General features: G+C 43.1%; 1 protein-coding gene across 1 annotated transcript; it reads right to left on the bottom strand.

Moving 5' to 3' along the window:
• Window positions 1-50: 50 nt before the first annotated feature.
• LOC146362695 (inactive phospholipase C-like protein 2) lies at window positions 51-27,665 on the bottom strand. The gene is made up of 12 exons (XM_084918596.1): window positions 27,098-27,665; window positions 18,378-18,479; window positions 18,039-18,188; window positions 17,667-17,827; window positions 16,112-16,580; window positions 14,806-16,014; window positions 14,133-14,382; window positions 13,750-14,036; window positions 11,241-11,444; window positions 8,176-8,251; window positions 1,469-1,578; window positions 51-1,286 (listed from the first exon to the last, which is right to left on the bottom strand). The coding sequence occupies exons 1-12, from the start codon at window positions 27,341-27,343 to the stop codon at window positions 1,104-1,106; spliced, it is 3,447 nt and encodes a 1,148-aa protein (XP_084774722.1). The 5' UTR covers window positions 27,344-27,665; the 3' UTR covers window positions 51-1,103.
• Window positions 27,666-27,734: the final 69 nt, after the last annotated feature.

Here is a 27,734-nt window from a genome sequence, read left to right as displayed (position 1 = left end):
AGCTGAAAGCTCCATCAAGTCTTGCAGAAAAACAGAGGCATGCGCACAAGTCATTTAAAAACTAGTTTATTTTCATCCTGGCTGCTGAGGAAGGTAATCGTGAACTGACCTTTTACAGAACTGCTCGAGCCTCATTTATCCACACCAATAATATGTATCTGGAATGCTTTCATTCAGGATCAATAACTTATGTAAAATATTCTTTGCAGTAAAAGGATAGAATTACTTAATAAAATACTGTACAGCGTTTTAAAACACAAACATAACAGTATTAGTTCCCTCTAACCACATATTTACACTTCTGGAATTGATCGTTTTGGTAGGTAACACCGGGTTCATTAGCACAAGCCTTTTTTTTTTTTTTTTTTAATGTAAATACAAAAATATAGAATACTGTATGTAAGACCGTAGTAAGATGACAAAGTGGTGGATTTTTAGTAAGACAAAGGACCTCAAGTTAATTGAATCGAAGTTGAGTGAAGAGCAGCGACTGGGGACCAAAAGACAGGTAATCAAAATCTAGAGAGACATAAAGAGACTGCGTTGGTCCACAAGTAACGACAGAAGACCTCAAACATCCACACATTCTTTGACAAACTGTTTCTTTTAACTCACACGCAAGCTGTCTTACACACCAATCTGAATTTAATCACTAGAGTAAAAGTCACCATTTTTCCAAAAGGTTTTTTGTCTTCTGGTTTCAATCATCCCCTGACCTCAGAAAACATTGCACATAACAAGTGAACATTAAACATTTGGCTTATTTACAGTTTAATACAGTACAAACCGCTCAACCTTGGCTTCAGTAACTACATTCATCTCGGCAGCTTCGCATTTCATTAGTCTTCCCTTGGCTGTGCGCCGCCTTCTCTGGCTCGAGGGTTCAGTAACAGGTGAGCTTACAGTGGCTGCGTTTTGAAGACTTGCATTCATCAGTTCTCCCGTTTCTCTTTCTTAGAATCTGTTACTCTCTGTAATGCCTACAAAACACTTTGATAGCTTGCCCACTCTGGGAGACTAAGACAGTGTAACACGCACACACACACACAAAAGTGAAAAGAGTTTTTCACAGCAGCTAGGTGCCCTCTTTTTTTTTCTACTTGCTATGCTGACTGTCCTCTAGTACTCATTGCAAGTTTTTCATTGTGGCCTCTGCGTGTTTGGGAGCTTGCCCGTCTTAATCCGGCTCTCTCCTTGGTGAGGTTTCCAGCTAGAGCAGCATCATGGACCTGCTTCATGTTCTCCAGGACTTCAGCCTTGGCGTGTTTCAGCAGGTCAGCCTGGCCCTGGGTGTCAGGAAAGATGGGGAACACAAAAATCAGGAGGCAGGGGTTACAAAGAACGAGGGTGAGGACAGGGAGGTTGAAAAAACAAAGTATGAGCAACCAGCCAGAGGCTGAAACATGTTCTGATACTCTGGCCCAATTGGCTGTTGGGCTTTTTCAGCGTGCATGAGTGTATAACTGACCTTAAGGATGGTGATGTTCCAGCTGAAACGCTCAACTGCTCGGCTGACCTTGGAACCTTTCAGCCCCTCTTTCGTACCCAGGCTTTGCAGTTTTTCGTGAAACTCCATGGCTAGAACGAAAAAGCAAAGAACCACAGCAGATCAGACTTACAGTTCCAATCTCATCCATTTAAATTACAAAAAAAAAAAGTATATCATCCTTTACAGGAACACAGTGCACTTTTCTCCAAGGCAATCAACATGGCTAACAGGCCATACTAACATGACAACACCTGCTAAACATCTGCACAGTGCCACTGTCGTGAGCATGTTAGCATTTATTTCAAATTACTTCCATGCCTCAATCTAGACTCTCATTATGAAAATAAAAACAAAAATAAATCATGTTAAATAAAATTCTGTTTTTTTTCCTCCAAGTGAACAACACAATTATCACTGACGCAGTAGCCTTCAGGTCTCCTACTTCCACACAGAGCTGTGTCCAATATGAGAACATTTCATCTGACCTTACTCTGACTTTCTAAGGATTTCATACATAATTTAGCTTACAAACAGAGACAAGCTCTTTTTTTCCACATCATTCGACCCCCCCCCCAAAAAAAAAAAAAAAAAAAAAAAAAATGTTGCCCCGTCACACCACTTTTTGTTAAGTCATACAGCAAAAGAGCAAAATCTACCAGGAACACTGAGATAATCATGCTAGGGATGTGCTGAGCATGTCTCTCTCGAGTACTAAAGCTTACCTGCTTCACAATCTGACTAAGATAGAAGAAAAAACTGGAATTACACGATTACTACGATTGAATGTCGTAGTGACCTTTTATATTAGATGCCAGCTCTATCCTTTCAAACATCCATCCGTTCATTTTCTTAAACCTTCATTATTATTCATTTGGGGGTTATTGAGGGGCTGGAGTCTATCCCAGCTGGGCCAATATTGATCATGGCAGATAGTTGCCCCTCCCTGAGCCTGGTCCTGCTGGAGGTTTCTTCCTGTTAAAAGGGAGTTTTTTCTTCCTATTTTCACCAAGTGCTTGGTCACAATGGGTTGTCTGGCTGTTGGGGTTTTCCCTGTATTACTGGAGGGTTTTTACTAGGGCTGGGTATCGTCACTCATTTCTAGAATCGATTCGATTCCGATTCACAAGGTCCCGAATCGATTCGATCCACGATTCAATTCAATTTGATTCCATTTGAATCTTGGAAATTTTGCCTCAGACAGTCAGAAATATTATAATTCAGGTCATGCATCAGTACATTTCTATATTTTTATATCTATAAAAAGAAATCTGACACTTGCGAGACTTTATCAAAGGTGTGAGCATCACAGCAGATGCCTTTGTGTCAAAGTAGCTGAGGATAAAACACAGAAAAACATGAAGGTGGTTTTGCTGGCCTGGGATTTTATAAAAATATTCTGCAGTAGATCAAAAATGAAAGAAAACCATTAATCAACATATGAACATTACTTGATGCTGCTGAAGTGAAGCAGAGCAAAGTTACAGAGGTTTGATTACAGACACAGCTGAGCATTTTGCAATTTTGCATAATTTTAAAAAGTTTAAATTTGTTCAGTGTTGAACGGCAGAAATGAAGCTTTCTTTTTGGAAGTAAGTAAAAGAAAAAGAAAAAAACAGCGGCCGACAGCGCTGTAAGAACGGTAGACTTGTGCATAACAAGCAAGCGAATAATGCAGAAAACAGATTTTTAGATGGGAAACTGTTCTTGAAGTACAGAGAGAGAGAGAGAGCTGTGCATGAAGTTTGATTTTATCATGGTGGCAGCAAAACAATCAGAGGGAATTCATGACGATGTTTATGTGAAGCGTCGTTTGGATCTTCTTTTGCTGCTGGTATACTCAATATTGTTTGGAGAGAGATAAAACCTGCAGCTTCAGAATCAGCGCAAAAAGGGCGTAAACACAAAGCGCGGAACCGCCAAAACATCAGAATCGGCGAGCTGTCGGCTTTCAGCTCGTGTCCGTGCAGTCAGGTGAGAAAGTCACATCTCACTGATTCTGTTGCGTCAGCGGCTCCGCGCTTCGTGTTTATGTCTTTGTGCAGAATCCGTGTTCCTGCTCTCATTTACTGTTTTAGCTGTTTGGTGGTTGTTGAAATTTTGGGAGGTTTAACCTGAGATTCTGGCGTTTTGGCCAAAATAAATTTATATTAAAAAATCGATTCAGGATTTTAATGAATCGATATCACGTTATCCAAGCCAGAATCGATTTTAATTGATAAATCGATAATCAAAACCCACCCCTAGTTTTTACCTCACAATATGAAAGCGCCTTGAGGCGACTGCTGCTGTGATTTGGTGTTATATGAATGTAGCTGAATTTTGGTTAAGATAATCTTCGGTCCACAGCTCGCACACGTTGCTGGCCGGGTTTTATCTTTCCAAAGTGACTGCTGCAGTCAGTTGCTTTGTGTGCTGCAAATTCAGAACTGTAAAAGTATGAGTCTAAACATCAAGCTTGCTTGAGTGCACTCTGCCTTTCTCTGATGGTTTTTCTTTTCCTCAATCACTGACACTTGCAGCTACATTTTAACTTGTGCTGTATATTTAGCTTCTCACATCACCTTTGCTCGGCTGTCCCCGCATTCAATGTTCATATCTGCCCAATGATCTTTGTGCTCTGGGTCAATCAGTGAGTTTCAATATTACATCTGCAAGCTTAAGCCCCAGAAGATTCTACGCTCACCTTTGGATCGCATTAAGGAGGTCTATTTGACTAACTCTGTCTCTGTTCAGTCAGTAAATACTGATGGCCATTTTTCATTATTCTCAAGCCTGGAGTTGATGTTGTTTTTTTTGTACTTTTTTAACAAACCAAATTCTAGAAGACACAGGTGGAGGATGTGTACCTGTGTAATCTTCAAACTTTTGGGGGAAATTAAGTCACATCACACACAACAGCCGATTACAAAATGAAATTGCCAGGCGTCTGAGAGACTGAGGGAGAAAGACGCAGAGAAATTAAGACAGCGTCACAGAAGTCAGGCCGGCAGCTAGTTAGCCTGTGTGCAATGAGTTGTGTTCCTGGCTTCCTCTGGCCGCTCCGGGCCACTGTCCCACTGTTACCATGGAAACCCGGAAGTGGGTTAACATGGGGTACACATCATTGTGAGCTATCAACAAGAACCCAGACGTTAGACATGCCAAAATGTGGACCCCACACACACACACACACACACACACACACACACACACACACACACACACACACACACACACACACACACACACACACACACACACGAGTGAACAGATTGGGTGCTAGTCTATTTCACCCATCCCTGACACATGACTCTTCCCGGTCAATAAACGTCTGCAAACATGGACACGCACCTGCACACACATACGCTGTCACTGCTCTACATTCACACACACACCTACATAAGTTGCCTGAATAATAACCTTTACTGCGTGGTTGCTAGGCAACTCAAAGCCTACGTGCCACTGTAGTGTGCGCGTGCGCCTGTGTGTCTATTTCCCTGTGAAATCAAGCGAAGTCGAGGGTGGGGAGGGGGGTATTTTTCAAGCCAATATCGTTCAGTGTGTGCATACACAGGCAAACAACACTCCCAGATACAGGGTCTTGACCCAGAGATAAAATAGCCTTCAGGGCCGGCCAATCAGCATGTGACAGGTATTTGTCATCGTCACTTTATGTCCTCAGCCTGAACCGTGAAGCAACTGAGATGGAAATGATCCGACTTCCAGCAGAGATCTCGTCAAGAAACGACCGGGCTGTGAGCATCTGATGAAGTGTAAAATCTATACTTCCAGATGTCACACAGAGGCCAGCACCCTGAGGGAAAAGCAGCTGATCAGCTGGGGTTAATGACGGACAAGTTCTCCCAAAATTAGAAAAAAAGTGGGTATGACTCTATACCCCTTGGTGGCGCTTTTCATCTGTGACCGACCTCTCCATACTGGAGGAACAAACTGTACTCCTCCAAATTTTATGCTCCCGCAGTTAAGATAATTTTACTACCTAACAACCAATTTAAAGAGGCCCTCAAAGAAGGAAAAATGTTGCTGTTCTCCAATAGTCTTTTTTTCCTGACCCGTTTCTCCTGTCGTCACCCTCTCAGAAGACATAAGGAGTGAGAGAATAAGTCCAGGACGAATGATCCTGTCCAGTTTGAAGACGGAAAGGAGAAACACAAGAAGAGCAGGTGATAAGGCGCGCAAAGCTAGGATTACTGTGTGCAGGCTTCCCTATGAGCCAATCAAATTTTCTTCTGGATTATGCTGTTGTTTTGAGAACTTATTATTTCACACAAAGAAACATCAATGCAGGGAAAGGAGAAAAAAAAGTGCCTTTTAAAATCTTAAACTGGGATCAGGATGAGATGAGAGGAAGGTTATTTCTCAGAAGCAGAAGTTTTATTGACGATTGATGATTACTGAGATGGGATGGAAAACAAAAAGATAAAAATGATCCATGTCTGGGCTTTACACAAGCATCTGCTTAGAATGAACCTTTTTCTGTCCTTTGTTTAGATTTTTCATTTAGGTTTTAATCCCATTCATTTGAGCAGGCAAGCCTTACAGATTCATTTTACTGCTGGATTTGGGGCGATCGTGGCTCAAGAGTTGGCAGTTCGTCTCGTAATCGGAAGGTTGCCGGTTCGAGCCCCGGCTTGGACAGTCTCGGTCGTTGTGTCCTTGGGCAAGACACTTCACCCGTTGCCTACTGGTGGTGATCAGAAATCCTGGTGGCGCCAGTGTCCAGCAGCCTCGCCTCTGTCACTGCGCCCAGGGCAGCTGTGGCTACAATGTAGCTGCCATCACCAGTGTGTGAATGTGTGGAACTGAATGTGTAAAGCGCTTTGGGGTCCTTAGGGACTAGTAAAGCGCTATACAAATACAGGCCATTTACCATTTACACACATCCGAGAGAGACTAGAATTATATGTGAGGTGCTCACAGCAGCATAAATTGACAGTGCATTTGAATCAGAGTGATGAAGCATCATCTCTGACAGATGTGAAAATTAACACCCACAAGAATCTTGCTTTCGCTTTTTCTTTGAGGTTTAACTTCTCACCTTGCCGCCTGTGCGCTTCAGGGTGTGACAGAAGTGAAACTAGTGTTGCTCGTGAGCAGGAACAGCAGCAAAGCAACAGCTTTTGAGGCTGGTGTTATAATAGTTTCACACTTAACAAAATGTAAGTTACAAAGCATCTAATATACATGTATACCACTAGTGGCAGCTGAGAATTCCCCTCCCCAGCACACCCATATACTGGAGTGGATTTCCTTTCTTCTCCCTTGGTGTTCTTGTCTTCCTCCCAGCATTCCTTCTAGCCATCCATCTCTCCCATTCATCTTCCCACGGCTTTTGTAACGGCTGATGCAACTTCCAGCCAAGTATCTCTGTCACCAATCGTCCCGTGCCCCCCCAAGTGACTGGTTTATGCCTTCTCGCTGCCAACTCCCTCTTCCCAGGCTTAGAGGTGGACCTCCGCCTTTGGGATCACTTGATCACCAGATTTCCTTTGTACACAGGAAGAGCTTTGCTCACAAGATCAGGCCTAAGGCTCTGCAGCAGCTCTTTATCAGATGAGTGCAGAAAACACACACTTTAGGGATCTCTCGGCACAGAGTGGCCATCGTTGTACTCGTAACTGCGAAAAAACAGATAAATATGTCAAATGCAGTTTGATCGCAGAGTCGAGCAGCGGCCCCGAAAACAGGAAAATAAAGTCCAATGGAGGATGTGATGAGTTGTCTGGGAGCAGAGTGGAGGAGTCTGCAAAGTTGTAAACAACATTCATCTCAGTCAAATACTTTGTCTCTCCACTGGAGTGGCCCCAGCTGAACCATCATCTTTCTCTCCGAATATCATTTGACTTGGAGTTTAACTGGAGTTCTCCCTTGTGTGTTTTTTTTTTTCTATTCATATTCTGCTCAAGGGTGGCATTGGAAAAGCCAACAATTTTTTGCATCATTTCAAACTGCAACATTCTTACAAAGCTCATGGACGCTTTAATATTTAATGTGTACCAAGAGTTCTTTAGAAGGGAAAACAAAAGTGAGACATTTGTAAGCGCAGCTTGTGAAATTCACCGCCTTCAGATTCATACATATATACTGTGAATGTTTATCACTTTTTTTTCCCCTTTGCACCAAACCGGTTAACATGTCTAAATGTCAGTCAAGCTGTTTCCTGGGTGACAGCCAGACACTAAAACAGGGTGATGAACGTGATGTGCATAATGTGTTGTGTGCAGCAATGTGTTTGAGGGGGTTGTTTATGGCCTCTATGACAACAGTCTGGCTAACTAAAGTCAGATGACCCAAGGGATACTGCTGAAGTAAACAAACCTCTGCCAAAGATCACAGAAATGATATCGGCAGGTCAGATTTCATGCCCTTCACTTAACAGACAGATGGGTGATGGATGATGGGAGTTGCACCAATTTAAAATCTCCTCCAGCCAAAATATACACAGACAAACTGAGCCAGTATAAAGCCTCATCTAACCTTGTCTAACAGCGGTGATAAGACAGATAAAATATAGTGGGAGAGGAAAGGAAGGGAGCTGATGGTAATCAGCCACTGCAGCCATCTATATAGCACTGCTAAAGCGGCTGTGTGGGAGTATGCTAGAAATATGGAGATAGATTGGTTTATACTCATTACACGCACTCTAGATAGGAGAATCTCATTTAAACGCACACACGCCTACACACCTGTTGTCTGTATATGCAGGATCTTGTCGTGGATTCCATCTGAGAGCTCCATCACTGCTCTGCTCGCCTGGACCATCTGCAGACAGGGAAGCATCAACATGATTCACATTAAAGAGCATGAAGGAGAAGAAATCACAGAGTTTAACTTTGAAGAAATCTGTCTAATCTGCTGAAGAGGAATATAGTGCACAGCACTGTGCAAAAGTGTTGAGCCACCGCTCAGATCTTTAAGTCCTTTAAGATCTTTAAGGACTTTCAAGTCCTCTTGAACAATAGTTCTCCAGATTTTCTTGGATTTTGGCTGCTTGTTCGTTTGTTAATTAATCTACTTAATCTACTGACCAAGAATTATTGCATTAAGCATCTAAATCAAGGGATGAACCTTGTATCTTTGCAACAACAAGATGATTCCCAAAAAGTGATTAGCCAAAAACTTTTCTCTGAGCATGCTCTGCAGTGTGTCCTTAAAAACTGTTAAGAGACTTGGAGAAATTGAGGGCAAACAATGAACTGGCTTAAATAAATATGAAAAAAAAAAAAATCCAGCCCATCTGCTGTTCTCTGAAAGGATGGCTGTCAAGAAGCCATTTTTACAGAAGGGAAACAGGGAGAAAAGGCTGAGGTATGCCAAAACACAGCGGAGGCTCGGTCATGGTTTGGGTCTGCATTTCAATAAGTGGTGTTAGACATCTTGTCAAAACTGATGGAGTTATAAACACAAAAGTATTGCTCCACCATGCAATACAGTCTGGAAAGAGTCTGATTGTCATTCTGAAAAAGGAAACTGTTGCCAATCATCCCAAACACACTGCCAATACAGCAAAAGCATACCTGGATTTAAAAAAAAACCAAAAAACAAACAAACAAAACACATAATGGAAGACTATCGGTCAAGGATTAGCCTCCCCAAACCTCAACATTATTGAATCAGTGTGGGATCATCTTGACAGAGAACAAAACAAGAAGGCAGCCAACGTCCACATAAGAGCTTTGAATGTGTCAAGAAACCTGGAGAACTATTCCTGAAGATTACTTAAAGTAATGACAGGAAAACTTACCTAAGAGAGATCAGACTGTGTTAAAGAATACAGGTGGACATAATACATTTTGACTTTCAAGCGCATTATAATCATGGCCAGATGTATTTCTCATTTTCCCAGCAAAATTTAAAGAAATGAGGGCTGACTCAAAACTTCGGCACAGTACTGTCTGTACATACCACACTGTGCACTTTAACTTAAAGAATGTAGTAATAATAATAACAATAACAACAACAACAATAATAACGTGTTGTTCCCACATTTAATGGATGACTGGAAATTGACAGGTGCATGCAAATAAAGTCATCCCCAGACTAATATGGCAGCTCTTTGAACACGACCACACAAGACAAACACACAAAGACAGATAAAACAAGTCGCTTCTTCCTGATCAACTCTCACAAACAGGATCTGACCCTCACAATGTGCGGAGGGGAAAAAAAATGCTATTCAACAAATACGGGATTAACCACACAACATTACTGTGACCAGATCTCGTTCAGCAATACAAACAGACACAGAGACACACACACGCAGATTCATTCATTCAAACTTTGCTGTCTCTGTTGTTTACTGCTCTCAGCAGGCACCAGAATTGAGGTGTAGAATCCATTTATGTGAACAACATTCAAATGTATGCAAATAGTATTCAGCAACAGCGGGAGCTTTTTCAACTCTGATCTGCTCGGCTGGAAACAAGTGTGGCTAATCGCACACACACACACACACACACACACACACACACACACACACACACACACACACACACACACACACACACACACACACACACACACACACACACACACACACACGCGTACATCCTAATTCACAAATAGACAGCCTGTGTCTGTGCAGAGGCTAGATGCATAGCATTGACAAGCTGTAGTTAAATTAAGGGGTTACAAATCGTTCTGCTAAACATTAATCATGACTCAATAAGAAGAAACCCATTCATTTTTCTCCATGACAGCAAGTCTCTTTTTCTCATTCACACTTGCGTAGCCTCATTTCATATACTCTCCCGATAGCGCTGCTAACTTTGCAATTCATACCGACTGTCCATCATCCTGCCCGAGAGATTCCCGGGAAACATCTAATATGAAACGGGAACAAGTGCACTTTGAGCAAATATCAATTTCAAGAAATAATGCTGCAGGCAGGCAGATGGTGGAAGGAAAAAGAAAAAAAAACAGAGGCGTAGCGTTCTCCACCACAGCAACACTTTAACACTGCAACACAGGCAAAGCAGTCCACTGAATGCTAGCCCACAGATGTACAAAACCCACTTATGCTGGACAGCCACATTCACAATGAGACACCAGAGGGACCGAGAGAACGCAGTAACTGCAAGAGAGTAATCGGTGATAGAGGAAATATGGAGGGCATTGAAAGATGGCGGCAAAAACCAAAGGGAAAATTATTGAAAGTGTGATATAAAAGCGAGGATGGAAAGAAAGACTCATCCTTTCAGTTATGACACAGGAAAACCCACTCGAACACACTAACTCACCCTGCCTCATCGACTGAATGAAGAGTTAACTTGCAGACCAATTGACCCTGCTTGGTTTTTTTTTTCCTCCTCTCATTGTGTTAGTTTCCACGGGGGAAGTTCTTCTCCAGTGACTGGATTTATTTTTAGACGCCGTTACATAAATTCAGTCAGTTAAACCACTTGGTGAATGAAACTCTGCAGTTAGTTTTGGATGGAAACACAAAGTAGATTTAGGTCAAGGTGAGGATGTCGCCAGCGTGTTTATGAGACTTGAACAAATGGGGATGTTGCCCGCTACATAACAATGAAAAGCTCATGTCGGGTTTCAGAAACTATTGGCTAAAAAGGAAGCTTTTGTTTGGGAGGGGAGCTTTCATTGTCAAGCCAAGCGGTCGGGGGATGACTGATACGTTGCCTTTGTTTGGTCTTTCCTTCCTTTTGATGAATTTCAGATTTATGAGTCACATAGAGCCCTTTATCTGGTGCGAAAACATACAGAATATTAACTGTCAGGTCTCTTCCTTTCTCACCATCTCATAAGTAGAGACAACCCGGCGGAGGACATCAGGCAAAGACCCCTGGGGCTCCAGGGTGGGGTACTGGTCCCGCAGGTCAAACAGTAGTAAAGGCATCCCCTCTGGTTCTGAAACTCTAGAGCTCAGAGCCAGTATGCACTGCATGAGGTTAGCCACAGCCGACACCCCACACAGCTCCCTGAACACTGCTACTGCGTTCTGTTTGAAAGAAAGACAGAAAAAAAGCAGGAAGGACACATTTAATCAGTAGATAAATAAGAATACACGATCTTCTCCTATTCACTGTCCTAATTGGACGGAAAAAAAAAAAACAAAAACCCAGAGGCACTGAATTGCGTGGAAAAAAAGACAAGAAAACTAGTGAAATCTCTCCTACACTCTGCGACACAAGTCTGCGACTTGATTTCGTTTCATTCTCTGTCACACACATGCACACCCTACACCCCAAATCCTGCAACAGAGCTATTTGTATTTTCTTTCGCCCCTTGATTGCTCTCCTGCTGCTGTGCTGTGGCAGTAGTTCAGAGTGAAATGGAAGCAATCAAGAGATGTGGATGGCCAACAGTCTCATACACATTGACAGAACATGTAATTACTGTTTGGCATAGGGTAACAAAAGGACCCACACACAGAACTGCCGCTTGGTTCATAAAGGTTAATTCGACCATTAATCAAAGACAATGAAGCTTCTGTGCAAGTTCAACACATTCCCGAGCATTTGGGTTAATAATTTCCTTGCCTGCTTTCTGGGAGCTAATCAGCCTCTGTCCCTGGTGATATAAACCTGAGTGCTCTTCTTTCATTTATCTCGACCTCACCCTGGTCACTCAGAGATCCTCATCCAAGTCTCCAACCTGCTTCAGCTCAACCATGTTGGGACTCTGCCACGTTGTTTCAAGGTTTAAGGTTAACCTCTATTAATAGTTTACAGAGGCTGATAGTTTATTAATCCAACACTCAACTTATAATAAAATAAATTCAACTCTTTCGGTGACCTCGTCACTTGTCCCTCTGCATCGTCAGTCTTCAGCTCTGTTTATCACCTATGTAAGCTTCTTTAGTGCAATGTCAATTGATATTTATTGATATTTATATCAATATACAGTGTCTTCTTCACTCACTGCTTTGTACTCTCTGTTTTGCATTTAATTATTAGTTATTATTCTCGGACTCTCTTCCATAGCGTGTCTTTTATCCCATCTTCGTTCATTCACCCCCAACCGATCATGGCAGATGCCTACCTCTCTCTGAGCCTGGTTCTACCAAGGGTTTCTTCCTGTTAACAGGGAGTTTTTCCTTCCTGCTATCACCAAGTGCATGCTCATAGCGGCTTGTTTGTTGGGATTTTCTCTGGGGTTTTTACCTTACAGTATAAAGCGCCTTAAGGCGACTCTTAGCGTTGTTACTTGGCACTATGAAAAATAAATAAATGGAATAAAAATGGGACTGAAGTGAAATATGGATCAACTTATATCTATTAATCTTTAACTGTAATTTAATTTCCTCATGAAAAATACATCAATTTAGTCCTAAGGAATTCCCATGGTTAAAATGCAGAAATTTGCAGGTAAAATAAACAAGTTTACAAATCTGCAGAAAAAAAGCCAACTTTACTTTGTATAGTCAGTTTCCTCCACCACAGCTGGGAGATGCATTTCTCAACAACAACAGTGCGTAAGATCTTACCACTAGATGTCAACTGATTTCTGTTTTCTTACCCCTCTCAATTCATGTGCCTAATCCTAGCTATGGTGGCTGCTTTAGGACAAATAACTCTGGACACCGTTCACCTGTAGTGAGTGTAGGCTGTCAGTTTGCAGTAACAATAACAGCGATACTCAGGTGAGTTGTTGAGGATATCAGAAACTTTTCTCCACCCTTAGACTCTGATAGCTGCTGCCTCTGCAAGCTGCAATGGCTCTAACATTGATGGACTTGGACACTTAGCGAATAAACACTCATGATTGACTCATATGTACTCAAACTGTTTATTAGAGAGAGCCTAACATTAGCTGGCATAATGTTAGATTATAACCAGCTGTTGTTTAGCTGGCTAATCCAGAGATGAGAGGGCTGCATGTCTAATCTGCTGACATTAAGTAATTGTGGCAATATCGGGAATCAATTAGCATGTTTAGGTATGTTTTCATGTGCTAGAGGCCTGACTAGGAGGAGGAAGGAGTGAGGAATGAGGAGGAAGGATGACATTTTATTAAGATTCTGATTCCTGTGTTTTCAGTTCTATGTTGAAAGATGACCCCTTCTCAATTTGTTGGAAGACGTAATTACACCAAGTAATGTATATTTACTATATATGCACGTTCTCGTTTTGTAGAATGACACGTTTTACTTTATTCTTGTTTTCTTCCTCAGCAAGTGTGAACAGATATCGTTTTACATTTCTAGTTCCAAATACCATGGAAATGGCCCAAAAAACACTAAAGCTGATCCCAAACTAAATGGTGACATTGTGCTGGCTGTGTCCAGTAATAGTTTTCCTCACCTGCATGTTTCCCCTCAGATCGGTGGCTTCTCTCAGCAGAGGAGCAGCCATTTTGAAAACTTCATCCACTGCTCGAATTCCCAAGTCCCTCAGAGCTGTATAGTCCCTCCCCTTTCGGGCCTTGCGTACTGACAGACCCCTTTTGTGAGGTTTTCCTCCACCTCTGCGATTGGTAAGGGCCACGTGCACGAACAGCTTGGCGTGTGGGAGTTCCTCTCCTGTCAGAGACTGCAGGGGTACATGTCGGTAACCAGGCTGGAGGCACTCCAGAGGTATGGTATACTGACCTGTTGTGGTGGAGAAATCACATACGCATTGATTTCATGGTTGCTACACAGGAGCTGTGGGGCTCATAAATAAGTATAAAACCTGTGCGTACTGACCTATGAATTCATCCCCAATAAAGTCATCATCCAGCACCACAAAGCGAACCATAGCAAGCTCAGGCAGGTTGATCTGGAACTCAAAGCTCTCATCGAAGATTGGGTTGTCTCCATTCTGGCTCACAGTCCTAGTGCGGCGCTCGGTGCAGTCGGCTGGGATGCCATGGATCTCCACATATACATATGGGTCCACCACGTCCCCTTTAGCCCCAGAACCTTTGGGCTTTGGCAGATTCTGGCCGCTAATGACCTGCAAGCGAAAGGTAGATCATTTCATTAATACAACTTTGATCTTTGTCGTTTTGGCCATTGAAGTATGAAATTATTAAGAAAATGAAATGACTGAACTGTTTCAGTCATTATAAACTTCTTGTTTATAATAAACTAGTTAAGCTAGATTATATGACTTTGCTTGGAAGTAAAAGTAGAAGCATGCACTGTCCAACTTAATCCAAAGGTTCAGATGTTTAAATAAGCTTTGCTAGACTGATGGCTTTTTTAATGCAATGTATGCCATTCTGTCATGTTATGAGGTTATATTGTTACCCAAAGGAATGAGAGAAAAACTTCAAAGGACAAAGTTCTAATAATAATAATTATTACTGCAATGTCAAACATTATAACAGAAATTTTAGAAAACTTAAACTGCAGTCTACACATTATTCCTGCACACCTTCACGTGGAGCAGCTGCGGAGACACACCAGGCACCGTGTCTCTGGTGTCAGCGCTGAAGTAAGACACCTCCTGCCGCATGATGGCCGGACGCAGAACGTAACCGCAGTTCCCATTTTGCCGGAACCAGGCTGTGTTTAGGTCCATCATCAGTCCTGCTGTCTGAAAATTCATTGACACTATCTGGCAACCGCACTTCCACAGGTCCTGGGGGTTCATGTTGCTCGAGTCAATACGCATAGGGTTGGGGTACACCCGTGACAAGAAGTGCTTGTTGTGGTTGACAAAGTCCCCGGGGTTCTCGCTAGCAAGACGCACTGCTAAAGACTCGTGAAAAGAGCACACCTCCCAAGGTTTTTGGCTTTTGGACGAGGTTGGAAAGTCAATAAAGGTGACAGACTGGCAAAGATTTACTAAGTCCGAGAGCTCCTTCAACAGTTGGAAAGGTTTGGGGGGAACGCTCGAAGGACTAGACGTGACAACGATTTTCTGCACAGTGTCCTTCTCACTTCCTCCAGGCGCTGCCCCTCCACTATTAACTGCCTTTATCTTCTGGCACATCTCTGCTCCTTCATCCTCCTCACTTACCTCTCCATCTTCCCCATCAGAACTCGGCACTAGCTTTTTACCCTTTAATAGTATTCGATGTCTTAGGGCTTGCGGGGATGGAAGGTATGAAGCCTCTTCATCTGGAGGATCTGTGTACAGCCTCTCCCCTAAAATCCTCATGAGATGCTGCCACATCACTTTCTGCTGTCGAAGCGAACAGTGGTTTTCAACACACAGAATTAACGGGTACTCCGATGCTACGAAGGCAAACCTTCCGATTGCTTCTAACACACAGTGCAGCAACAGCGGCGGGGAGAGGCTGTGGCCAGTACACACTAGCGGCTCCTCATCTGCACCATCCCAAACATCTAACTCCACGCACCGGCAGCCCATTTTGAGCGCACGAATATAGCCGGAGATATCCGAGGGGCCTCGAAACTGGTCTTCGATGAGGTAGGTGTTGTGGGACGAGTTGATATAATAGTGAGACAAAGGCTGAGTCATGTCCTGGCATATGATGCTATGCTCTTGGTCAAAGAGGTGGCACTCTGCCGAAGTGAGGTAGCTGGTGAAGCCGTCCAACGACAGGTATCCCTGCTCCCGCCCCTTCTCCGATGGCTCATGAGCCTGGATAAGTTTCAGGCTGGTTTCCTCACTCACCTAGAGGGCAAGAAGAGTAAACAGACATTAGATAGACTAGGATTATATTTGTCCAAGTACTCCTGAATTTTCTGTGTGATTAAGCTATGTTACCCACTTGAGTCATGCCCTGCTCAGCCTCAATGAACCTCATCAGGTCTTTGGTGTCCAGGAACTCTTTGTTACTGGAGAACTGCACCAGGAGAAAATAGATCTCAGGACGTGTGCAAAAGTCGTGGAAGACCTCTACGAACTCCTGCTTGGTGACCCGCTCATTTCTTGCCGTTAGCTTTTTGTTTTCGCTGTAGTCTTCAAGTCCAGATCCGTTATCTATCGTAAGCTCGCACATCCTCTCTCTGAGTCTTTGAAGCTCCTTAAACCTGTGCTCCACTTTGCCACTGTTCACCCCGGGGTTCACGCCTTGTATTAGCTTTATAGCCAATTCCAAATGAATCCCTTCTGTCACGTCTCCCCGTGTGTCCTGGTTAGCAGCAGAGGAGAACAACTGCTCCAGCCAGCCAAGACGAAGACTGTTCTGACTGCTAGCAAGCATGTCGAGGGTATGTTTCCCATACTGCATCAGATACCTAAAGACAGAAAAATGGAGAAGCACTTAAAAAAAGAAAAAAAAAGACTGAGCTATTGTAGGACACAATATTTTTGGTATGAATGATCAAATCTACAGCACAAACATTTCCATTTTAATTTATATTTCAGACATCTCGCACAGTGCTTGAAATATAAAATACAACTACTGCAGCAGTAAAATCTATTTAAAATCCGCCCATGTTTGACGGCACAAGCTTTCATAAAAAGAAAACTCAAAAGGACTACATAATAAAGGCAATCGAGCAAAATCCCACCATTCATCTCAGTACAATCAATACCAAAAAAGAACAAGATAAAAGAAAAGAGACAAGATATGAAAGTGAACTGGCATGAAAGAAAAACACACTTTATGTCTGCTTAACCTTCCCTGCAAGACAAAAATCTCAGTTCAATCACACATTAAACCCTTCGTCACTTCTTGTTCACCGTAACGTCAGTCAGACCACCAGAGGATTGTTGGGCTTTATTAATAAAAGCAGCCCGACTAAAGCAAGGATGGAACACGGTGGCCGTCAACATGCACATTGTTTGCAGAGATGGCCAATATTACAGGGATGAGCTGTCTATTACCAAACGTTTGGCTTACAATGAGTGTGAATTACAGGGCACATAGCTTTTGACCTATACTAGACTAGCTTTGCATGATTTAAAATCCAAAATAAGCTGTTTTTATCTTGTTAATTCATTCAATGTCTGAAACAAGCTCGCTTCTCCCTCACCAGGAAAACACTGCTGGTGTTGATAGTCTGAAGATTTTGGCTCATAGGGAATACTTACACATGCACTGATCTCTATATTGAGTGTAGGCATCTTTAATATGAACAAAGAATAAGGAGAAAAACATTTAAATTTATGTTTGAACTAGTCCTTCAGACTAAACTGAGTAACTACGAAACAATAGGCTTAGGATGCTTTATGTAAATTTCACACACACAGCTGGTTATTTATTTATTCACATATTTGTGCTGTCATATGCTGCTTAAGAGGTGGAAAACACACAAGGATTAAAAGCTTAAGAATGAGTGTACAATGTAAAACTGCTCTTTCTTCTTTCTGTGTCTTACCTCAGGCCAATAACCCAAATGTTAGCCACCTCTGCAGAGTTGGCAACCAGGTCCAAGCTTTCATAAATGTCTCCATAGATGATGGAGAATGCACAGTCCTCTGAAATCTGGTCATAAACTCCACTGGTGCGGAAGGTCTCCGTGTTACGACCTGTCCGTACCTGGAGTTTGAGACACCCGAAGATGAGGAAAAAAAAGAAGAAGAAGAAATTATGCCAGGTTTAATAAAATCAAATGAACTGTTATCCACCATATGGAAACGGTTACAAACTTGTACAGCTAATTCATTTTAAAAGACTTAAGAAGGCATTCGTGAAACAAATCCATGGTGGGCTGATTTAGAAAAGTCTTTCCCTTTTCTTGGACACCGACCTCACGTATAGAGGAGAGAGAGATCCGAGCTTTGTCTGACTCCTTCTTGGATGGCTCCCAGCATAGAGCCTGGAGGCCGGCATCAAGGAGATAGTATCGCTGATAAACACGGGAGTTGGGTCGGATTTTCTTCAGCTCGCTCCCCTCAACCTGGAAACCAGATATGGTTAATCACTCACTAACTTTCAGAGTAGAGCTCAGTCGACTTCAGCTATGTTGGAAAGTAAGACTTTGATCTACCCGAAACCCTTGATGCATGGATACTACCTTAGATATATTTCATGTACAGCTATGTAAAGCTTATATTTTATGTAAAGGCTCTCACGGTAGCTGACCCACCATCGAGTGGATGCAATCAGAAGCACTGCTGATCTTTTTCTCTGACAGACTGCTGCTGAAGGACACCGTCTTCTTCTTCTCCCGACCAGCACGTGATCCATCCTGAAAAGGAGGGGGAGAAGAAGGATGTGACAGATAAAGAGGAGGAGGAGGAGAAGGGGGTGTAATAATAATAATAAGAAAAATGACTCAGGCAGACAGCGATCCCTCTGAAGAGTACTCTTTGCTTAGTCATGACAACAGTTTTTCAGCGTTGAATGGATCACAAAGGATTAAAATACATATCAGCTTATATAACCAAACCTAAATGAGATTATTGGGTCTACCTCATAGAGCCACCTCCTCCCAATTTGTTATTGTTCTTCCTGATACCAGGCTAAAAGCCTTTGCTCGTTCTTGCCCTTCACCATTAATCACACCTGACTAGACGGAAGCAGCAGGCTCCAGCATTCTAATTCTGCCCCTCCACAATGACACAGGCCGACCCAATCGGTTTATCTGAGCACACCATCACAGCTCATCCATCTGATTTATTGACCAATCAGATGTCGCCCCTGCAAAGAGCCTCATGCTTGCAGATAAGAGCATATATGTGGGCAAATATATTCAATAATGGATATACTAGTCCTGATTAAATGAAATCAGAGACTTAATTGACGCTCCAAAGAGGAGCAGGATAACTTAATTACAGCTGAGTGGCCTGACTGAGAACACCCACAAACTCAACCTGCTGGTGACTCTCAGAAGCAAGGAGGCAAAATGTAATTGATGAGAAATAGAACATTGTAGGACTGCAATTACCCATTAATTTTTAATTAGAGATTATTGTGCCAGTGATTGTTTCTTAATTTATTTAATCAATATTTTATGCCCTCAAAGTACTATCCTTTGCCTTATTTATGTCTTATACATATATTGTTATAATGATAAATGGACTGGAAGTTGTATAGATCTTTTCTACTGCAAGCCTCATTCACCAGTTTATACGCACATTCACACAAGCACTTTTGTCTGTACCAGAGCATTTGTTCAAACACATATACGCCAATAGCTTCAGTACCTTGCCCACCATAGTGGGCATGTCAAAATACTGGAGTAGCCGAGGGAATCGATCCACCGTCTGCTTGGGTGGATGAACTGCTCTACCTCATGATCAGCAGTACTATGGTGGATAAACATGACCACAGTTCCAAATGGTGCGATCATCACATGTGGAAGTACTCCCTATAAGTAAAAAAAAAAGCTTCTTAATTTGCATGATGCCTCATGATCCACAATTAGAACTGATATCCTTAATATGGCACACAGCTTTGGCTGTTAGCACAGCAAACCTTCTGTTTGCAAGGGACAGCCAATCATAAAGGTCGTGTTAAAGGGAGGGGGTAAAATGGCTTGGTTTGGAAATTGGATGAACTGAGATGTACCTCCTCAGTTCATCCAGTTCATGTAGTAATGGTTACAAGGTTAGCTTTGCATGATTCACATTTCAAAGTGGAAACTGGAATTCTGCAAAAAGACCAAAACGAAATAAAGAAATAAAATCAAATCAGTTAATTCATATCATTTTTAGCTGTTAACCAAGTAATTAACCAATTTAAGGTATGAAGCTGAGGTGCACAAGAGCAATATCTCTGTCTGAACGAGTGATACATTTGCGAGGGTTGTTTTGAAACAGTGAACAAATCAAAGCAGCACAGAGGAAGATCAAATCCAGCACCCTGTTGCTCCATAGCTAACAAGCAAACAATCCTTTATTTATTTATTTATTTATTTTTAAATACAAGCTTTTTAAATACAAGTCTAACAGATTGCTGCTTAGCAGCATAATGTTTTCACATTCAGAGCAAATATATGTGAATATTGATCGGCGGCTGATGAATCCCTACTCATCTGCACAACTCTGGTTTCATTCAAATAAGACTTCATATGAACCTCGAGAGCACTTGTGTCTTTTATGAGGGGAGAGAGAGGCAGCACTTGATATGAAGGAAACCCAGCGGACATGAAAGGCAAAAAGAGATAAGAGAGAGAGGGCAAAAGGGGGGAGGGAGCTGTGTTTCATCTGAGGAATATGAATGAACACGTGATAAAGGGGGGTGGGCATAATTAACAGAGGACGAAGACGCTCCCCTCAGACGGAAAGAAGGGCACATAACCATCCCAAATCCTCACAGAATCAATCGCCTCATTAGGACAGGAAAGCGTTTCCAATCACAATAACTCTTCTTTTTTTTTTTGAGTCACTTTAATGAGGGAGTGCTCTAAAAATACCCCTGGTGCCTGCAGGGATGATACAGGGAGCGAGAAGGGGTGTGGAGGAGATGCCGTTCCAATATGAAAAATACAGAATGAAAAAGAAAAAATTAAAAACTCTCTGATTTAGTTTTCTCGTTAAAAATCCCACACCCCTGCGCACCGCTGCAGCGACACCTCTAAATTTAACTCCGTTAGAAAGACTCAGATGCATCAGCAGGGGGGAAATCTGAAAATCAAATCAAGATTCTGTCTTTTTAAAATAATTCATTTGGAAAAACTGGTATGGTCCCAGTGACCCAGAATGAGGCACGGCAAACAAAAATGGAGATGCACCTTTGCACAGCAGTTTGGAGGACCACCCGATCATTCACGAAGTTCTTTTCGCCGTCATGCGCTGCACTGACAGGCACAAGAGACTTATGATGGCCTCAATGTGCATCACTTCCTGTCTGTGGCATTACCAGTAAGGATCTCTCTCTCTGTGGTTGGATCTGCACCCAATTGCAGTGCACATATTACCTATCATCATCATCTCTACTGACATTTGCACGTCACTTGACCACTAGCAAAACTCGAGATTACGACAAACTAAATCCTTGCCATGCTTTGCAAAAAGCTGTGATTGATCACCCCTGTTATCCTCTGACATAAATTACTGACAGAAAGAGAGAAAGAGCTTAAACATCAAACCACCTAGCACTGACGTCAGGAGCTAAATAAATTATTTTGGCAAGATAAAACTGGAGGGCACATTTTAACCCCGCAAGTGGATAAACAACTGAATAAAAATGCAAATGCAAACACATCGATTTTTCTTACAAGAAAAAAAATAAATAAAAGAACATGCACGCTATTAAATCAGACTGGAACACCCAAGGACACACACACACAGACGAAAAACAAACAAAAAAAAAAAACAAGTTCTGCCTCCATTCCCGTATAAGATTTCCCATTTACTTTGTACTTCTATACTGTATGTCTCAGTCTGCTTTTTTTTCTCACACACAGAGATGAGCCTCTAAAACCACCAACTGCGCTTCAAAACAGGAAGCCTGTCAGCCCGTCACAGAGAGTTTCCTGTGGGCTCCACCAAGACTTGAGTAAAGTGACGATAGAGAGAGACAGAGCGGAAAAAAAAAATAACGTGTGAAACCCTTCTACTTGATATGGTTATTTTTAGGTTTAACAATGTGACCAACAAGTCATGAACATGACTATGAAGAAACTGATCTCTCATAATGTTGCAATACCAGCCATGCAGACTAACAGTCTTTCTTAATTGTTCAACTATTGACACGTTAACAGTCATTTGCAGTTGTCCTTCCACGCTGCACGAAAAGTAGGAAAAGGGTAGGGTTGCTTACATGGGCAAGATGCATGAAGTGAATATCTATTGTACCATATGGGCTTTAAAAGCATTGAAAGTGTTGGAGTTTCCTCCTGAAACCAAAAACAACTCTGATTAAAAAAAAAAAAAGTTTTTAAACAAAAAGAGTCACGAGAACCAAAACTGCAAATTCACTGACATTTAATACCAAAGCACGCAGTGAAAAGATGCTAAAAACCCTTCTTCGTGGTTTTTATTTTTTAGATGACGGTTAGTTGGATAAAAGTTGTCTGCTACTATCAACAAACACTACTGATATGAAAAGGTTGAATATATAATAATCTAAAAGAAAAGTAAGTTGTTGTTTTTTTTTTTAAAAAATGAGGCTTTGTCTGCAAGTTTTTAATTGTTCAAACTACACAAAAGATTACTGCAGATAGATTCGGATTATCGTGAGACTATGAGATTACTGATGTCCCTGTTAGGATTTCGACACTGACTGAACAGATGGAGAAATCCGGGATGGATGGATGGATGGATGGACGGATACAGGGATAGATAGATGGATGGATGGAGAGTGAGAGAAATGGGAGGGACTGGGTGGCAGAGCACACTAGAGGCAGTTTTTAGGGAAGGACACAGAGAGTACGAGAGACGTTACAGCAAATTCTAGCTAACAGAGGAAAGAGGAAGCAGATAAACCTCTGAAAAATAAGTGCAAAGAGAAATAGATAAAGATGTTCTCTAGCTTGATTGCTAAATATCTTCAGTGCACACGATCAGAGGATTTGCACTTGGTCTCCCGCAGGGTTCAGGACGCGGTGCAGCACGGTGTTTTCATTAGTCAGAAGAAGAAGAAAAAAAACGAGTGCACTGTGTCATGTATGAGCTTGCGAGATGACATAGCTGGTACATCATACTAGCAGGATGAAGATGTAGGTCATCAAAGGAAGTTGCCTTTGATTTGTTAAATGAGACAGAAATAGAATGAAAGACGGCTGTTTAAGTGAGAGGAAAAGAATAGAGGAGTGAAAATTGGAAGGGGGTCCTGCCTCCGGACTGTTTGACAGTGGATTATGGACTCTTAATAGCATAGATTTTTTTTTTTTTCCTCCAAGAGTCTTTTACCCTGGAGCACCGTGCAACCAGGGGGGGCAAGGATGTGATTTAGAACCACATTAAAATGTGGTGAATAACAGCTGGTTTTCTAATGAAAGGATTGTTTATATTTTTCATGTATATGGAGACATTTTGTTGATTTGGAAAAAAAAAAAAAAAAAAAAGAGACTGAACCGCTCTTGCCTTAACTGATGATTTAAACAGTTGCACATTGCTGCACTAATCAGGCCAATTCTTCATGCATTAAGGCAGGCTAATCGCACGCTGATCTCGTGTTCACATGCTCGGCATCTGTACGTTGGGTGGGGTGATGGGTGTCGGGTGCACATGTGTGGCCACAACAGAGCCCAGGACACTGGAGATAAATAGAGCAGACGAAGCAGCGTGTGGTCAGCTCTGTCTGAGGCTCCATGTATGGGAAAATGTGGCGAGCCTTCGCAGTAACTCAGCTGCTCGCTCTGACTATGAACGCCTGCCCTTGTGGCAAGAAGAGCAGCAGATGCTCTTTTACGCTTAGAACCTTTTGAAGTCCCATGTGTGCGCACACACACACACACACACACACACACACATACACACAAAGTGAAACAAGCAAAAGGTTGACTTGAAAAAGGTCACCTTGTCAGAGAGATAACCACAATTTCAGCTGACAAACGTCAGAGACGCATTTACTGAAGAAAGAGCGGGGCCGTTAATACCAAGAACAGGCTGCTGAGGACTTAAGTTGGGCAACACCTGCAAGCGCATAGCCAAGTGAGTTTCTCACGTAACTCATCAGCACCTGTCGCTGCACTTATATGGGGTCCTTTTGCAACGAATTTAGAGTGCATGGGTGGAGCAGCTAAAGCTATGAGCTGTCAGCTATTAGGGAGACTGTCCTGCAGCTCCGTCACAGTCAGTAGGAAGCTTGATCCCCTCCTTGTGCTGTGCAGGGTCATGCTTATGCAGGCTGAAGCGGTACAAAGCTGACTAAAGATGTTGATGTGAATTGTGCTCGGGGGCTCACTCTCACTCCATCAGCTATCCTCCCCAGCTGTGTTCACCTCCAGCAAATGCTGCTCCCTCAGTTTGAAAAACACGCAGTGACACGCACGTTCCAGGCACGTTCCAGGCACGTTCCAGGCACACACCCGGATCGCACTACTGAACGTGACCACGGTAGAAAATGCAAATAATGTATATACACACACTCTATACACCAGCCAGCCACAACATTAAAAACCATTTTCAGGTGACATTTACAAAGCGATATGCTGCTGGGAAACCTTGGATCCTGGCAATAAAGCCAGATGTTACCGTGATACACACCACCCATCAAGACATTGGTGCAGATCAAGCAGAGTCCTCGTGGTAACGATGCTCACTGATGGCAGCAGTCACCGCCTACTGCAAAGTGCCCATGGCATTAAACCAGCCTCCCATCTCCCCAAACCCACATATACGAACATCCAGACGTACAAACAGAAGCCACGGCATGCAGAAGCCAAAGTATCTGCTGCTAGAACACCCCCACTGGTCCTGTCTCCATGCACCCAAGAGGTCATCGATGCTTTGGCAACACATGGGGGGGGCTTCACAATATATCAGGTAGGTGGAACTAATTTGTTGTCTTTATGAGAGCTAAGCTACAAAAGCGATACCAACCTCCTACCTGACTGTTACAAATTACGCCTGGAACCCAGGGAGCTGTTGCTTTTTGCTTTCAGTGTTTACACAAGGCCGAGACGACCATTATTCAGGCTTAATAGATATACGAGTGCTGTCTGTCTTCTAATATAATGCTTGGCGAGAAAGGAAGAGTAATCCAAAATGTCAAATGACTCCTTTACTTACTCAGACAAGTGTAAGTGTTACAACACACTGCATAATTTATAGATGCAGAGGAAAAGCAGTTCATACAAAAAGAAAAAGGAAAAATCTTTGAAGATATACAGTTTGTACAGGACTGCAGTATCCACACATACACCTTGTGTCATATTAAACAAACACACTCTCACAAACATGCAGCAACACTTTCCGTGTGTTTTCTAAAGTTATGTTGGCATGAATAATGAGTGAAGTGGAAAGCAGATATCAGCTGTGCCAAGCTGTATTTTACTAGAAGGCAGGTCTGTGCAAGTGTGCGGTGTTTGAAACTCGGAGACTACCTGATGTTATCTACATCAAGATGAACTCAAAGCAGGCATAAACTCCTGATCATGCACATGAGAGCATGGCAGGGAAAAAAAGGGATTTGCAGGTGGAATAAAGCCCACACTGAGGAATTGCAGTTGCCGAGACCTCCTGATACTGCAGCCGAAGCTACTGCGAACATACAAACGCAGGACATGAATCCCTGACTCCTGTTAAAACCGCTCTGGAATGTCATGCTTCCTGTTTATCTACCTACATACCACCCAGACTCCTGTTGTGAGCAATTCAGTGTTTTGCCATAGTCAAGCAAACAAGTGTTGTGTGGTGCTGTTGTGCTGACAGATGCGCTCATAACCCCTCGCTTTTTTTTTTTTGCATCCCTCTGAACCCTATAAACGGGAGCACCGAATCGTGATCGTTTTTTGCTTTGACACAAAGGAGGCATGTGATGCGTACAGCGAGCTTTCCCATGCTGTCCTTCATCACCATCCATTGTAGCAGTGGATCAGAGGGATGTCCTGGAGCCATTAAACATCACACATCAAACGTGGCGCTGTGTATCAGGTGCGGCCCTCGCCAGGAGGTATTTGGACAACATTTGCGACCCACAATGAAGCAAAGAGATTTTTTTTTTAATGCTTTGTGTCAAGCTGGCCACAGCGTCCAGGGTAACAGAAGAAAGACAGGAGCCGGCCTGCGTGTGGGCGAGGAAGTGAGAAACATTTGCCTGTGTGTGTGTGTGCGTTGCAGTGAAAGTGACTTGTCATAACCAACTGTTCATGACTTAATAGCAATATTGCAAAACGAACTGTGTGAGGAAATTGGCCAACAGGCTGGCTTCCTGTCTTGCTGAGTTACAGCCAATGGTACTCGGACGATGGCATGTGCAAATAATCAAGTCCTTACAGGCAGCAGCTCTAGAGAAAAGTAGCAACCGGAGATCAATACGAGACCTCCCACGGGTCTAGAGGGAGGCCTAAAACCATAAAAGGACAAACTCAGGGGATAACTCATTAATTAGATGTTATTGATCTGGCAATATCTGAAACGCTGTTCCAGTGGGGTGGGTGTGGGTGTATGGGGGGGTATGATTAAGTCTGGAGGCTTTCATTCAATAAACGTTTGCCCGCGTGGACACTCGGGTAAGTGTGGCCAGAGCGGTTAATTGAACATGGGGTGGGGGGTCTTGTAGTCTACTGTGGGCCACAGAGGATCGAGTTAATGTAATTTCCCATTTTAATCAAAGGCTGCAGCAGGTGGTTTCACCTATTAGCTCCTACTCTGGTTTGCACTGACAGGATGCCTTTAGGTAACACTGCTTGAAGCTGTATGGCAAAGCAAATTTGGAACTGTGAGCAAGTTTTGGTTTGAAGTCGTGGGCCCAAAGGGCAACACTTGTCCTCTAAATATGTGACACACACACACAATCATCTCCAGTGTGACAGGAACTAGCCTGATGTGCATCTTAATGCACAGCATGCCTTCATCCAGCAGCACCGACACACGAGGTGAGATGAGGGGCCCGATTGTTGCCTATTTGGCACACACGGTCAGGAAGTTAACAGAATGTGTCACAATGCAGCGTAATAGTTTATTTCCAGATTACAACTTGATTCTATCGAGTAGTGTTGGCGAGATATTCTTTGGTGATAAGTCGCCACATCTGCGCACGGCTCCGTGGAGCTTTTATTCTCACTTAAATCAACAACAACAACACAGTATCAGCGTGGCGTTTCTGCACTGCTGGTCGTGACGCTCTCTAATTCAAGTGCTTTGCGCTATATGAGACATGCTTTCGGTGTTTTCTGGAGTTGCAACAGTTTGCATTTCCCCCCCTCCAATAAGGAAGATGAGCCGTTTTCTGCTGATGAAACTGGTGGCCTACCTTGATCAGACTGCTGCGTCGAGGGATTGGTTTAGCAACTGAGTCTGGACCCGTGCTCTCCCACTTCGGAGACTCGCAGCTGGACTCGTTCTGGACCTTCTTGCCGGCGTTTGGCACGCTGCAGCTGCCGTTCGACACAGGCTCTCCTCGGTGCGTCTCCAGGCTCGTTCCGGTTCCCCCTGACGCAGCTTTACAGCCAGCAACCGGTGGACCGACGGCGCTCTTGTTTTCTCCAAATTCTGCCATGGTGTCACTTTCGGGTTTTTTTCCGTTTTCCTAGCTTTCATGAAAGCAGCCGAGCTTCCAACAGCGACTGCGATACACACTGACACAGCCGTGCCATCGTGTTACGTGAACGATTGGCGACCGTGCGCCTAAAGACAGCGGAAACTTCTCTCTCTCTCTCTCTGTTTCACTCGTGCTCTCTTTCTTTTTCTCACAGCCGCTCGCGCGCTGAGGGGGGAGGCGACAGGAGGGACAGCAGTGACAGACACACCTTCAGACCTTCGCCGACTGCAGCTCTCACATCTCGCCGACAGCTGGACGTGTGCTTGTGTTCAGGAAATTTTAGATGCAGCTGGGCCGGCCCGCTCCGCCCCACCACGCCCACCACCATCTCCTCCCCTTACTCCTCCAC

Source organism: Perissodus microlepis, chromosome 22 (assembly GCF_051167445.1).
Source record: "Perissodus microlepis isolate ML-2025 ecotype Zambia chromosome 22, ASM5116744v1, whole genome shotgun sequence".
Classification (NCBI taxonomy): domain Eukaryota; kingdom Metazoa; phylum Chordata; class Actinopteri; order Cichliformes; family Cichlidae; genus Perissodus; species Perissodus microlepis.
Note: the sequence above shows the minus strand (reverse complement) of the source record. Positions and strands in the feature narration are given on the sequence as shown.